General features: G+C 40.1%; 1 protein-coding gene across 2 annotated transcripts in view; it reads right to left on the reverse strand.

Annotated features, from left to right (window-relative positions):
- LOC124149292 (cilia- and flagella-associated protein 74-like) overlaps positions 1 to 15401 on the reverse strand; it is a 62632-nt gene extending 47231 nt beyond the window's left edge. For both annotated transcript variants that reach the window (XM_048394135.1, XM_046520782.2), the window contains exons 1-14: positions 15314 to 15401; positions 13585 to 13721; positions 12980 to 13114; positions 11288 to 11386; positions 10730 to 10834; positions 9354 to 9527; positions 8562 to 8672; positions 6455 to 6557; positions 5720 to 5877; positions 4619 to 4751; positions 4345 to 4458; positions 3694 to 3814; positions 1937 to 2061; positions 1209 to 1328 (exon numbers count right to left, since the gene is read on the reverse strand). In XM_048394135.1, coding sequence (XP_048250092.1) covers positions 1209 to 1328; positions 1937 to 2061; positions 3694 to 3814; positions 4345 to 4458; positions 4619 to 4751; positions 5720 to 5877; positions 6455 to 6557; positions 8562 to 8672; positions 9354 to 9527; positions 10730 to 10834; positions 11288 to 11386; positions 12980 to 13114; positions 13585 to 13721 — 1635 coding nt within the window. In that variant the 5' untranslated portion in view covers positions 15314 to 15401. The remainder of the gene's footprint in view (positions 1 to 1208; positions 1329 to 1936; positions 2062 to 3693; positions 3815 to 4344; positions 4459 to 4618; positions 4752 to 5719; positions 5878 to 6454; positions 6558 to 8561; positions 8673 to 9353; positions 9528 to 10729; positions 10835 to 11287; positions 11387 to 12979; positions 13115 to 13584; positions 13722 to 15313) is intronic.
- Between the last annotated feature and the right edge of the window lie 994 nt (positions 15402 to 16395).

Consider the following 16395-nt stretch of genomic DNA (forward strand, 5'->3'; position numbering starts at 1 on the left):
TGATATTCCTCGATAATATGGGTGATCAACTTCATTATTACCTTTTTTAAAAGAAAAAAAGAAAAAAAAGCTTTTGTAAAAGAAGTTGATCAACCACAGAATCTTGTCATCAGTAACAGATATGGTACTTCTGAATGCCACTCAAAGGTCACATGAGTAGTTACTGCAGGTACAGAGAGATGTCAATGACAGGGACACAAATGTGGAACATGAACATTAATACAGTGGCATGAAGTTTCATAAAAAATAACTCAAAATTCTATCTGAATGAAAAAGTCTTTTTTTTTAGAAATGCCATCAAAGAACTTTGGGACACAGGAAATAAGGATGGAAATTCTGCTTGTGAATGTCTGAAGGACTGTTTAAATAATGCCGCAGAAAACATGAACAATCAACCTTTCTTTACAAACCACCAAAGATATCAAAATTCTATTCTGTTTGCTATTGATTCTTTTTTATTTACATAACGGTTAGTAGATTGGAAAAAAACCCAACATATTTACATGACAAAAATAAAGTTACTTACAATATATTAGTTATTTATAAAGTACATGTCATTTAATGTGAAGGTAAGGTTGTGTTTGGTGTACCAAAAACATGGTGCCATATTTGCCTCAAGAGCATGAATGTTGGCGGATTCTCGGAGATATGAGTGAGCAATGCAATCTCATTAAAATCAGATCTGAGTTCTCGGTTCCGCTAAACAAAGATCTGAGAACACCCCATTATGGGTCACATCAGACCGACCTCTTGCGAACTTTGACCGACCAATGGAATGACTGGCAAGAAGTCGACATTAGCCAATCAGAAGGCAGCCTTCTCGTGCTTTCAATTTTCAAATTGGCGACTACGCTTAGAAACATATTTTGACAAATTCTCAATTAAAAATTTGGAAACCTGAACAAAAGAACATTCTGAAATGGCTAATAGATGGTCTAGATTGTATGGATTCAGTCGCTAAGCCCGTAACTAACATTACCAATACCCATGTTAAAGTTTTAGAGGTTGCATGATTAGAAATCACAATCCGACTGTCACTTTCATGATCTGGTAAGTGACGCCCTGATTGGTCAGATGAAAGGTCGTTTTGACATGACCCCTAGTGGGATGTCCTCAGATCTTTGTTGAGCGGTAGCGAGAACTAAGATCTGATTTTAATGAGATTGGTGAGCAATGAGGCCTACAAGAAGGGGAGACAACTGGCTTACCTTGAAGTGAATGATGTCCGGTTTGCTGTAGAAGGGACATCCTGTGAACTCCTTCCCTGCAGCCACTTGTTTAACAATGATTCCCTCACGGTGTTTGTCCAAAACCTTCGCCAGGATTTCCTGGTTTAACATGACAAGTTATCTCTGTTAAACATGACCTTCTAACACCACATAATGCATCCTTGGTAGAAACTAACATTATTAGTCCACTAGTTCTTATAATGATGACATACAGCAAAACTCTTACAAATGGCAAATTTCTACTGGTCCTTATGGATCATAACTACTGGGCAGTTTGGAAAGGACAACAGGACTATTGCCAATTTCTAACGATGATGATGATGATGATGATGATGATGATGATGATGATGATGATTACGATAGTTAAAGAACAAACATATTTTTGGAAGTCTAACATCTTTCAACAGTTCAGAGTATACCGTACGTGAATGAGTGAGTCCAATAGATTTAATGCTGCTTTGAGTTGTATTTCCATCTTGTTATGGCCTGCCATCTTAATGTGGGAGAAGAGATCAAAGTATCATAGGTCATAAGACTTTCTCACTTTTGCTAAACTCCTGAGCAAGGATTAACACGCAGACCATCATACTCAGGACTACTCCTGAATTCAAACCCACTGACCAGAAGATCTGGACATGCTTGGGGTTGAACTCTACACAGAGAATTGTGGCAGCTCACACCACTGGGCCATGTGTGCCTGTCCTCACCTGGTCCATCTTGCTGGCTCCAGGCAGCTTGACAAGGCCGTCCATATCTTTTGGCACCTTGTACGGCTTGTGCTGGTCCCACAACCCTTCAAACTCTGGCTTGGCCAAGTTAACATGCTGCTCATCTGGAATCACAAAGCAAACATGACATTAGGAAAGTGGCTTCCACAAAAAATTTATCTGAGCGAATAGGCTCTTCTGCAATTTTTACTAGAATATGAAACAACCTGTGTTTGAAACCAAGTAAAACAATACCCGTGGCCTTGAGGTCTCTTCTTATAGTATTTCAATCTTGGGTCTTCCTGTCCACAAGTATTCAGGGTATTATGTCTCTTTTCAATTATCATGATTATGATAAATACCCTGGACCTAGCCACCATCACAGCTTGAGCTTGATTTGTATGGCACTATGCTAAGTTAAGCCTTCCAATCAAATTACTCAGCTAAGCTGCCTGTCAATAACCAAATCCGGACCAGACAAACACTGAGACAATGACTGAGAGCACGACAGTATGAACAACAATCTACACCATCAGGGCACACAAACAACCAAGCCAATGATCCTGATGTATCTTCAACAACCATCGGGACGTCACAATCTGATACTGATTCTCCTCGTCTCTTCACTGTCAAGCATGGACTCCCCACAGGGAGACAGTACAGAAGACAACACAGCATAGACTCCCCACAGGGACACAGTACAGAAGACAACACAGCATAGACTCCCCACAGGGAGACAGTACAGAAGGCAACACAGCATGGACTCCCCACAGGGAGACAGTACAGAAGACAGCACAGCATAGACTCCCCACAGGGAGACAGTACAGAAGGCAGCACAGCATAGACTCCCCACAGGGAGACAGTACAGAAGACAACACAGCATAGACTCCCCACAGGGAGACAGTACAGAAGGCAACACACCATGGACTCCCCACAGGGAGACAGTACAGAAGACAGCACAGCATAGACTCCCCACAGGGAGACAGTACAGAAGACAGCACAGCATAGACTCCCCACAGGGACACAGTACAGAAGACATCACAGCATAGACTCCCCACAGGGACACAGTACAGAAGACAACACAGCATGGACTCCCCACAGGGACACAGTACAGAAGACAACACAGCATAGACTCCCCACAGGGAGACAGTACAGAAGACAGCACAGCATAGACTCCCCACAGGGAGACAGTACAGAAGGCAACACAGCATGGACTCCCCACAGAGAGACAGTACAGAATGCAGCACAGCATAGACTCCCCACAGGGAGACAGTACAGAAGGCAACACAGCATAGACTCCCCACAGGGACACAGTACAGAAGACAACACAGCATGGACTCCCCACAGGGAGACAGTACAGAAGACAGCACAGCATAGACTCCCCACAGGGAGACAGTACAGAAGACAGCACAGCATAGACTCCCCACAGGGAGACAGTACAGAAGACAGCACACAGAGAGACAGTACAGAAGACAACACAGCATAGACTCCCCACAGGGAGACAGTACAGAAGACAGCACAGCATAGACTCCCCACAGGGAGACAGTACAGAAGACAGCACAGCATAGACTCCCCACAGGGAGACAGTACAGAAGACAGCACAGCATAGACTCCCCACAGGGAGACAGTACAGAAGACAACACAGCATAGACTCCCCACAGGGAGACAGTACAGAAGGCAACACAGCATAGACTCCCCACAGGGAGACAGTACAGAAGACAGCACAGCATAGACTCCCCACAGGCAGCACATCTTACCTTCACTGTCTCCGGCATTGGAGTCACTAGAGTCGAGCAGTTTATGGGTAGTGTCCATCTCCCGGAACTGGTCCTGTCTCTCATCCTCATCCTCTGTGTCATCCTTCACCCCATCCTGCTTCTGATCACAAAGTTTTTAAAACAATTCAGAAAAAATTCAACAATAACAGAGAATTGAAATGAGAAGTAGCAGGAAAACCATAACATAGATTATTGTAATGAGTTTATTTTTTGTTATTTTTTTCCAATACTGACAAGTCAGTTCAACAGGCCAGTGGTTGTTATGATGTGTTTATTTCCCACAGAGGACAACCCCTCACAGGGAATTCCTGCCCCACTGGAGTGAGAGAGTAGAAGTCAGCAGTATACAGCCATATTATGACGAGAATAAGTTGCCCAACTGGAAGAAACATAGCTGCTGTCTATTCATGAATTCATCTTCTCAAGCAATGTCCATCTATTTGAATACAAACATTTTTATCTAACCAGCCTGAAATCTTTTCAGTTTAAAACAAGGGTTGAAAAGCATATTTGACTTTCATGCTTAATTTCAATCATGACTGTCACACAGCTACTTCAACACTGACTTATGCTTGTCAGAGCACAAAGATCGTCTTATGGTAAAGGACCTGGACTGAGATAGCGTCCCACCTCTGGTTGTAGATCAGGAGATCGACTGAATGTTTCCTCTGACGTGAGACCCTCAGACATCTTGGTATATTCCTCAAACACTTTCAAAGTCTTCTTCTTATGGGGGGCAACCATCTTCAAAAATAAAACAATGAGGCAATTTCAGAGGAAAGTTACATAAGAGGTGCAACAACCCCCTTTTCAAAAAAGCTGTTAATCCCAGAGTGTTAATCAGACAAAAATACCAGGCTACAAGTTCAAATATTCAACGTTGTATGCACACCTTGCTACATACCTTTGCCTTTTGTCTCTTCTGGTCCTCCCACAACAGGGGCTGTTGTTTCTTCCTCCGGCGCATCCTCTCTTCCTCCAACAAAACCCGCCCCAGGATTTCACTCTTGTTTTGGACCTGCTGCTCCTCAAACTGACTGTAAATAGATGTTCGTCATGGTTGCTTGTTCGTAAGTGACATCATGGCTCATATCTCTGAGCACAGAATTTGACTGGACAGCTATTTTGAGCATTTTAGCATTGCGTTATTTGAATTGGTCTCAAAACAAAGTTATAGTGGCGAATGGATTCTGGGAATTTATCACACTAAAATTGAGGTATAATACCCTGAATAATGAAGCATGGGTGCTTTTAGAACAATAAAAATATACAACAAATTCAAAGTCCTCTTAAAGTTTAGTCCCCATAACAAGAAAATTAAGATGACAATATTCGATTAAATAAATATTTGATGAACATGATATTTTCCCAATGCGAAAACTCTGAGTGGGAAACTATTTTCATTGTGTGAAGGTTAACACGAAACTCAGGATCACCACATCTGTTTTCAGAGTGATTGAACACTACTTTACCAATTACCAATTGAAATTACCCTACTGTTTTGTATCATTTTTTTTAACATTTTCCCTTTCTAAGTCAAGATTACTGTTAATTTTTTTTTCAAAAGTACACTAATACAAACATTATGAATGTATGTTACTATTTGTGTCTTTCTTCATGCAAATTAATACTCTTTTGATACGAAAAAGGGGGAAAAAATGTAAAAACAGGCCAAACTGAATTTCTACACAGAGTTATGGGAATTGAATTGCCGCGCGGGGAAGAGGCCACCCTAACTGTTTACGCTGCAGTTAGTACACAACAGACAACCAGTGACTGATAGCATGAGCAACAACATATGCAACTGAGTATGATGACCCACAAATCAGTTAGATTACCCACTGCAACAACCCCAACCTCCTTTTAACTGACTCTTAAATAAAGCTAAGGACTTTTCTGAATTGAATTCCCAATAAAGTGTAACATTATCCAAAAGATAAGTACCCATGTTAAATGACATCATTTTCAAGATACATAAGCGTATTGTTAAAGGTATAATGCTCACAGTTTTTGCTTCTCAAAACTATTTAGACGTTTCTTTATGAGCAGAGCCTCATCTGGATTTCCTCCATCTTGCGATATCCTCCGTCTCTCCTCTTGCTCCATGAATGTCTCCTCTCTCTCGCGCGCCTTGTCACGAGCTCGAAGTGCTCGCAGGTTTTCCTACAATACAAGTGAGAAGAAACGTAGTACACTTTCCAAGAAGACTTGCTGTGCAATGAAATGATTTAAACAACGATCAAGTATGTTCAGACACATGATATAAAAACTTAACAGGAATTTCGCCAGTAATATGGACTCAAAACTGCACTTGACCTTGACCTTGACCTACATCCATCATCAATTAATAAAGGACAGTTTGTCTTGATTCGACATACGCCGGTTCAGAGATACATGTAACAGAACTTGATGTTCACGTGACTCCACCATGTGACCCTGACCTCCACATGCTCAAATCACGATTGTTAATATCGCATTGATATATATGATTAGAATAAACCAAAATGGATACTTATATTACAGCTATGTTAATTGTCTTCAGCAGATAATCTAATGATTTTAGTTTTCATGTGAAGTTCACACATATTTGGCTTCCCTATTGAATGAGAGGCCAATCAGATGACCACAATACTGATCTGATATTCATACATTTTATGGGACACTGTATTCTAGACTTACAAACTATAAAGGTTCATACTCAAACATACTTAATACACAAACAGTCAATTCTTTTAGTTACCCTGTTGGCTGCAATATCATTCTTGAGTTTCACCAACATCTCTATTTTCTTCTGCATGTCGGACTGGTAGCGGTTCTCTACCTCCTTTTCTCGGGTGCGCAGTCTGCAGAAATTCAAACATATTTGGAAACCCAAAATGTGAATTCGGCTAAATTATCCTTATATTTAGTGCAAGTGTTATCATTTATGTTTCAAGGTCTCAGTAATAGTGTTTGCAGTGTTCTTTACTTCCTCGATTATCCAGCGTATTAAATCTCCATTCGATTATGATAGATACCCCGTACATCCATTTGACACATAAAGATTCATTTTGAGCCCAGTTTGAATGACACGATGCCAAAAGTTCCCATCCAATCCAACCACACTGTTCTTTCTGTACTCTACTCTACTTTTGCATACCGTCTTATATGCAGCTAGAGTGTCTTGTGGCATAAGGAATTCCCTCCCCCTTGTGTAAGGACTCAGGAACATCGTTTCTTCCGAAAAGTTTATTTATAACTGTGTTCCGATTTAATTAAATATAGCGAGGGCATGCTTGGATGAGGTCCCAATTTTAAAATGTCAAGCTCATGAGCAAGAGAAATTCTTTGCTGAATTTGTGATTGGAGAGATGGAGCTGGTGACATCACTTCCAAAACAAAGGTGTGGTGTTGAATAGATCCAGGGTACATTCTGACATAGCAAAATGATACACTGGATAATCGAAGTGTAAGCCTGACAGTCAAGGGTAACATACATATCCAGATCTATTTGAACTTGGTAGTGACACAGCTGGATCCATTTAGGAGATCAATTCCCAAAACTGATAGAGTCGTCCTCAAGAGTGGTGTTATCATTACATGTGTTTTCACATCACTTTGTCAGGGTTAGAAATTAACACTAGCCCACCGGCCCGGGGCTAGTACAAATTCCTGCAGGCTAGTACACATTTCAGAATTTCCCCATTTAAACAATTTAAATTTAAATTTAAACAAGTGCATTTATCTTTACCCGGGCTTGTAAAGGTCTTGAGTTTAGTTCTAACCCCGACTTTGTTTCCCCCTCTCTTCTTACATGATCACAAAAACAAATATGTTCTTATCAATTTGGGGCGGTCGGGTAGCCTAGTGGTTAAAGCATTCGCTCATCACGCCGAAGACCCGGGTTCGATTCCCGACATGGGTACAATGTGTGAAGCCCATTTCTGGTGTCCCCCGCCGTGATATTGCTGGAATATTGCTAAAAGCGGCGTAAAACCATACTCACTCACTCACTCACTCTTATCAATTTCGAATTATTGTTATTTTCAAGAGTGACCCAATGGTTTTGAAACAAAAAGTATTAAGTAACAATCACTTAACCCTTAAATAAACTGTACCAGTTCCTACTTCCAATATGAAATCGGTATTTTGGTAATGAACAGAAAACCTCTGGAATCAGAATCTCAAATTTCAGTTTTTTTCAACAATATTACAAATAAAATAATTTTGTTGGTACACTGTTGTTTGTGTGCTTGCAATCTCATTGAAATCAGATCTCAGTTCTCTCTGCCGCAAAACAAAGATCTGAGGACATCCCATTACGGGTCACGTCAGACCGACCTTTCGCGAACTCTGACCGACCAATGGAGTTACTGACAAGAAGTCGACATTAGCCAATCAGAAGACAGTTTTGTGATGCTTTACGGCATTAACTGCAAATTGGCGACTACGCTTCAAAACATATCTTGACAAATTCTCGCTCAAAAATTTAAAAACCTGAACAAAAGAGCATTCTCGAACGGCTAACATATGGTCTAGATTGTATAGATTCAGTTGTTAAGCCAGTAACTATCGTTTGGAATACCCCGTTTTAAAGTTTTCGAGGCTACATGATTAGAAATCACATTCCAACTGTCACTTTCATGATCTGGTAAGCGACGCTCTGATTGGTCAGATGAAAGGTCGTTCTGACGTGACCCCTAATGGGATGTCCTCAGATCTTTGTTTTGCGGTAGCGAGAACTAAGATCTGATTTTTATGAGATTGGTGTGCTTGAGTCAGGTTATGCGATTCATGATGTACTTTCAAAATGATGACACAGAGATCACTCCAGGGTTCGCTACAAACATATCCATAAGTTGTCTCACTTGTCAAGTGTGATGTTGAGGTACTTATTGGCCCTTTCCTGGCTTCTCTTAGCTTCCTCCATGGCATGTCGGTGTCGATCTTCTCGTGCCCGGATAGCCTCTCTCTGGTCTCTGGCAATATGGAGAACATGAAGTGGTAATCTCAGATCACTGTGTTATCAGACTGTCACAATTCAAATGTCTCACATGCAAGGATGGCATCTGAACCTGTCTATGTTTCAATGACACAAAGGTATTACTTCATTCATTGGTGACCATATGGGATTTTCTTTAAAACAAAGGGATCAGGGGTTGGGTTGAACCCAAAACAAAAAACCAATGCTTATTTACAGTCAGCAGTCTTATAGCTGTAATACTGCTGAGTGCAGAGGTAATCAACAGCTTTTTTTTAAGTGTGGATAATAAAAAATGTTTTATATTTGCTTGTATTGTATTGTATTGTATTGTATTGTATTGTATTGTATTGTATTGTATTCACATTTCATAAAATTGCAACAGTTAAAAGTGTTAGTAAAATCAGTATAAGATAGCTACGCAATAAATCACAAAGAACAATGAAGAGCAATGTGTAGGACACTGCAGAACACAAGGCTGACATGAACAGACATACAACACAGGACTAAATATAATGAAACTAAGATCTAAGTTGGCACAGGACACTACAGAACACAGGGCTGACGTGAACACAGACATACAACACAGGACTAAATATAATGAAACTAAGATCTCAGTTGGCACAGGACACTACAGAACACAAGGCTGACGTGAACAGACATACACCACAGGGCTCACCTCTCCCGTCTACGTTGTGCGTGTCCAGCCTGATCTGCGTACTTCTGTTCCTTCTTCAACCTCACCATCGCCTGTGTTGTCTTGTCAGCTGCCAGCTGCTCCTCTCTCTCTAACAGGTCAGCCTCGATGAGGATATACTTGCCATGTTCAACCTCCGTTTTTGCAAGCTCATATCTATCAGTGACAATTGAAAAACATTAAGCAGCAGTTCAAATAGTCAACATAGAATATAAAAAAACAATTAATTCTAGGGCTGGCTATCGATATAGATTAAAGGGATTGATAATTTCTAACTCTACTTTATTCCTTAGGTTTGACATAAATCCCTGTCCACCAAAAACCCTTAATTCCTTGAGCTGCACGGTAAGATGCACCGTGAGCTGCACAGTAAAATGCACTGTGAGCTGCACAGTAAGATGCACTGTGAGCTGCACAGTGAGATGCACCGTGAGCTGTACAGTAAGATGCACTGTGAGCTGCACAGTAAGATGCACCTCAAGCTACACAGTAAGATGCACCATGAGCTACACAGTAAGATGCATCTCGAGCTGCACAGTAAGATGAAATATGAGCTGCACAGTAAGATGCACCTCAAGCTGCACAGTAAGATGCACTATGAGCTGCACAGTAAGATGCACCGTGAGCTGCACAGTAAGATACACTATGAGCTGCACAGTAAGTTGCACAGTAAGATGCACCTCAAGCTGCACAGTAAGATGCACTATGAGCTGCACAGTAAGATGCACTATCAGCTGCACAGTAAGATACACTATCAGCTGCACAGTAAGATGCACTATCAGCTGCACAGTAAGATGCCCTATCAGCTGCACAGTAAGATGCACCCTGAGCTGCACAGTAAGATACACTATGAGCTGCACAGTAAGTTGCACCGTGAGCTGCACAGTAAGATACACTATGAGCTGCACAGTAAGATGCACCGTGAGCTGCACAGTAAGATGCACCGTGAGCTGCACAACTGAGCCAGCCATGCCATCCCAATGCATGAGAATAACCCGCACCAGAACAAAATATTTTGCAGGAATAAACAACATATTTACAAACAAATTACCCAATATTAAGAAAAATAAATTGAATTGTTTTAATTATTGACTTGGAAATATCACAGCGGCCATATTCAATCCATGAAAAATTACCTTAATACTGAGTGAGTATGGTTTTACACTGCTTTAGCAATATTACAGCAATATCGCAGCGGGGGACACCAAAAATGGCCTTCACACACAAACATCTCAGACCTTAATACTGAAACGTGTGACCATGGAAACAAAATATATCAAGAAAGTGAATGTTTCACCAGGAACAACTGAAAGGAAAATCAAAGACACGATTCTTCCCATAGCAGCTAATACACTTACTCTGCTTCCTCGAGTCGCTCAGCAATCACCTTCTCCAAGTCCCCCTCAGCCTGGATCTCCCTGCACACTCTCTCATGTGCCGACCGTAGTCTGTACAGCGCAGCTCTGTCAACCAACATGGAGGTCAGTAATAGGGCCAATTTGTCTTCTGATTGGATGGATATACAATGTATCAGGTAGGATATCATTCATTTAAATAAAGCAAAAAAATACATTTGAAAACTGACTGTAAAGGTACTTAACGCAATTACACAAAAGATGAACATTTTGAATTACTTACCGGTAAATGTAGAACTTGTCAGATGTAAACACAGAAGTGAAAAACTGAACAAAAATGGGTTTCTGATGTCAGCATTTCCAAAAAATGTTTTTATTCCCTCCTCCGACTTCTGACTGACCAAAAGAATGTGTGATCCAACAAATTAAAATACAATGACCTAACATGTTATTACCTAAAATGCTTGTTTTTCTGATTATCATAAACAAACTTACATTCATGAATGAGACATTAAAATCTTACTTAAGTAACTTAAGTCCATAAGGATATCCATAACTTACGTGTTGTTATCAGTTTCATTTTGTTCTATCTCCATGAACAGCCTGTCTCTCTCTGAAGTCAGCTCCTGTATATGACCCTGACACTTCTTCTGTTCCTCCCTGGACATGAGAGTGAGATAAATGGGAGAGTGAGTGAGTGAGTTTGGTTTAACGCCGCTTTTAACAGTTTTCCAGTCATATCACGGTGTGTCAGCTTAATGTGGGAGGAAAGCCCGAAGTGATGCAGATCTCAAACGTTTACCACTTCGGTGAAACCCACGAGCATGGGTATGGTGCTGACAAACCTAGAAACATAATTGGCGAGAACCGGGATTTGAACCCACAATCATAGGTTTCTGGCGTGCCCAAGGGACGCAACTCTGCACAGCGAATCGCGGCGCTTTAGACGACTGGGCCACCTATGCCCCCGATAAATGGAAGAAAATGAGAGAGAGGACAATAGAATGAGAAAATGAGAGCATGAAAAGCATGAGAGAGAGAGAGAGAGAGAGAGAGAGAGAGAGAGAGAGAGAGAGAGAGGGAAATGAGATGATGCAGTTCTTTTGTATTTTGATTTGACTTACAGATATGGTGTATAGACTAACAAATCAGTGGGAGCCAAGTTTTTTTAAAAAAGGGAGTGTTCCACTCAGGCCATCTGTATCTTCAGGGGTGGGTGAATGGAAGTCCATCCAAAAGCCTACCCCCAAAGTCACAGACGCTTTATGTAAGCCATTATTAATTTTACTTTTACAACCAAATCAAGATGTTATCATTGAAGACAAAGTCAGTGTTGGAAATTGGCACTAGTCCTGTGGCCTTTAAGGGGTCTGCTATATGTTATCATTATAAGGACAAGTGGTCTAAAAATGTTAGTTTCTATCAATCCTTACAAAATGTCATCAGATGTAAAAAAAGAGGGTTGTCCGCCCCCTGAACACCCCCCACCCCGGATCCGCCACTGCAAATAAGGACAATCAATCTGTCACAAAGTGTAAATGACTCAATGATGAATTCATAGTTACTTGTCCCTACTGCATATATCGAGATCAGTCAAGGATCATCTTCCCGAGGCAAGAGAGTTAACTGACTATAAAAGTCCAGTTTCCACCCTTGCCAAACTAGGCTGGGATTATGGAGTTTTGGCTGGACTAACGAGTCTATACATAGTCCAATCAAAATCGCGGGCCGAAATCGAAATCCGGTTCGTAAACTGTCATGCATAGTTTGGTCGATTGCAGGATTTGCAAAGCATGTGCATCGCCAACTCGTTGTCAACAGATATTTTCCAAATCTTTTCATGTTTTTAATCAAGGCGCTCACGTGATTTGATGTACTTCGCGAAGTAAGAACCATTTTATGACAAAATAGATCTTGATGGTCGATCAGATCGTCTTGACTGGGCGCCACCATTTTGTTTGAAGCAAATGCATGTGATACGAGAGGTGGAATCTGATTGGTCCATATGGGAGAGGCATAGAATGGACATAACTCGTAATAGCCACTGGTGGCGCTTGTTCGGCAAGGGTGGAAACCTGACTTTAATTGTCAGTTAACGCTCTTGCCTCGGGAAGATGGTCAAAGATGTGACATACAGGGTTGATAATGACAAATGTTTGTTTCAAGTAATGCAAAACCAGCAGATCCTCTCAAATCTAAGGCACACAACTTTGCACAGAGACAATCAGTGTCATGAATATGAAGCTGACTGACCTTGTTTTCTCGGCTGTGTACTGGTGAGCCTCCACCTTCTCCACCATCTGGTTGATGTGGCTCCTCAGGTGGATCATTCGAATCTGCTCCTGGTATGTCACCTTCTCCCCGGCCGTCGCAGGGTACTGGTGCTCGCTGAAATATTGTCATGAGACAATGTGGGTTTTTTTGTTTCAGATTGAAAAACTTGAACCTTAAAATAATCAAACTGAAATAATTCATTCTCTTATTTGCCTGTCATTGTGATGAGATTTCTTTTTTTGTAAATTTCAATTTGCAGATCAATCGCCTGGAGACTAAAAAAGCATGTCAAATAAAATTGAAATAATTCAAAATTGTTTCTTTATTATGCACTGCAATAAAACTTTACACAACAATATGATCAAAGATGAAGTAACAATATGTACTGTGTAGTCTCTTGCTTCTCGAAACACCTCCTCCAGAGATTTAAGAATCCTCTGAAGTATGTACTTTTGCTGTAATCAGCCAATCGCACAGGATACTGACACCGTCTGTTTGCAAATCGGTCTTTAGCTGGGTCACAAACATCCTGCAACTAATTGTCTATTTTCATTTTGCACGGAATGACAAACATTTAAACTTACTCAATGACAGTGTCAACATCCAAGTCATCATCATCATCAAGGTCAAGGTCCCCTTCATAATCCAGGATTCCATCCTCATCCTCCAGGATCCCCATCACATCAGGGCCTTCTATGTTCGCTGATGCTGACAGGTCCATCTACAATTATAAAATTATTGTCATGACAGTGTGTGCTGGAATCTGATTGGTTGAAGAATGTTGTTAAAAGGATTAGGTCTCAGATATATTTCCCTGTGTAAGAATACTTTCCTTTTTGTTTGAACAATATCAATTTAGATATTTTTTCCTGCTAAGGAAAGAGCCATTTCATTTTCGAAAGGGGGAGACAGGATTTTTGTTTGAGATCAGCTTTTTTTAATGTTATGGTGCTGAATTGTTTTTTTCCAAAATAAACAGGTGCTCATTTACTATTTTTGAAAATTGAGTAAATAACTAAAAATAACAAACAATATTCTTTGAACTCTTGTCTGCAAGAAACATATTTAAAACAAATTGGGAAAAGAGCACCCAAGCCCCACATCCACCCACCCCTAAATAATAAATGGTAGCTTCCTGGGTTGAATTATTATGTCAACATCACTTTCGCATTTTAAAGGTCAATTAACTTCTAGGTACAAGTTCCAAATGAAATATCCATGCATTGAATACTGAAGAGAGAATCAGAAAACATATAATGTTTATCACTTAATCACATCAGGGCTCCAGTTATTTTTTTACCCATTGAGTATTTACTTACATGTAATCAATCTTATTGGGTATTAATAAATTTGTTTGGGCATTAAAAGTATTTTTATTGTAGCACACATTGTTATCATGTAACTGGATGATTTTTGAAAAACAAAAAAATTGTACAAATAATCAAGGATAGTATTTCTTAGGTAGATGAATTCAAAAGTGATTGTATTCAACCATTTAACCATAATGTGAAAGATCTGTCTTTAAAAACATATTAATAAATGAAACAACACATTCATAGGTGCACCAACACTGTGCCTCCTGACATGTTTTATGGACAATCTTTCTTTTGTTGTTGAGTAGCACATATTCCAATATTGCTGTATAACATGGTATAAGTGATTGAGTGAGTATGGTTTTACGCCGCTTTTAGCAATATTCCAGCAATATCACGGCGGGGGACACCAGAAATGGGCTTCACACATTGTACCCATGTCGAGAATCGAACCCGGGTCTTCGGCATGACGAGCGAACGCTTTAACCACCAGGCTACCCGACCGCCCCTTAACATGGTATAAAGCATGATCATGATGATAACTTATTACAACATGATGTTACTTATTATGCAATGAAATTATCAAGTCACACCTCAGTACATGTACTATAACATGTACTTTCAAGCTGTCGCCTGTCTTACTATTATTAAAAATGGTAATGTTATGATGGAAATTGAATTCTTCCCAACAATCTGAAAAACTAAACAAAGATTTAAGCATTGATTTTCATTTCTTTTGCGAATTTATAGAAGAATAACAGTCACAAATTGTACAAAATCAGGTAAACATGTTCAGCTGTTATATTTTAAGATTGTCACAAGAGTGAAAACGTTGAAAATATCTGACTGACAGACCAAGGGCAGTGCTTGAATATCTGCAGAAAGAAAGAGCGATGTACAACCGATGGGAAGAGGTGACAACGACTATGGTTTACTCATTTTGTCAAAGAATCTTATGCTCAAAGAACAACTGACAATTAGAAAAACAATGAGATCTTACTTCAAATATTAAGAATGCAAAATCACAATGTATCCAATCCTTCAAGTCCAAACACAAGTTTCGTCCGCCATTGATGTTGTAGCAACGAAATCTCGAAATTACTCGCGAGATTTACTTCACGAAGCGGATTACGGATCCGTCCTATAATTAGATCTAACAATATCATTTTAACAGTCAAGCATAAAATGTGAATGGTAATGTTCACTGTTTACTATGTATATTTTATCGCGACACAACACAGTGCATTTTTTACCCACAAATGAGAAAAGTAGCAGTCAAAAACGACAGAATCGAAAAATGACAACTGACATTTTCCGGAAACGGCTTCCAGTATATTCATGCAGACGTTTGTGTAGACGCCTCATTTAAATTGGTCTCCAACTATATGACGGCGTTCTGTAGATGGGCTATAACAAATGAGCCGTAACCAGAAATGTACACATTTATATTTTTTGTAATTTGAAGAAACAGAACTGTGTCATATGTTCATATCCGCGCAACCCCCTCTCCTTTTATAGTTGTATGTTTTAGCGACCCCCTCTATTTCGCTTTGTCATGTTTTCATAACACCGGCCCTGAATCTCACCGGCAAAATAAATAGCATGAGCATTGATCAGGCGCCAGGGTACGATTGAACACATTGTGACAAGTGTAAGCCTCCTTTTACCGTACTTCCTCGATTAAACGCCTGGCAGGTTTTTTATGCACGGAATTCTCCCTATTATTGCACGGTTCCAGGCGTGCTTTATTTGTTTTGGGTTTGAGAAAGTTACACGGGGCTGGGAAATAGTTGGAAAGATGTAACCAAACTTTTAAAAGAAACTTTATCTCACATATGTATAATGATATGCGTACATACGAAATTCATACACTTATGACGATCATTTTTAGAACATTCCTAACTGTAAACAGAGATGATAAAATAAATTTACTTAATGGTCCCTGCTGTACATTATTACACTAAATACGTTTCTGCTATGCGGTCTCAATCATAAGAGGGAGGCACGCTGTTTCCTAGACTGGTTTACCTTCCCACGAGCGCTTGCGCCGCTATAGGAGGTGAAGGGCAGGGTACCAGTCTA

This window comes from Haliotis rufescens, unplaced genomic scaffold, assembly GCF_023055435.1.
Source record: "Haliotis rufescens isolate VD_foot unplaced genomic scaffold, xgHalRufe1.0.p SCAF_13, whole genome shotgun sequence".
In the NCBI taxonomy this organism is placed as follows: Eukaryota; Metazoa; Mollusca; class Gastropoda; order Lepetellida; family Haliotidae; genus Haliotis; species Haliotis rufescens.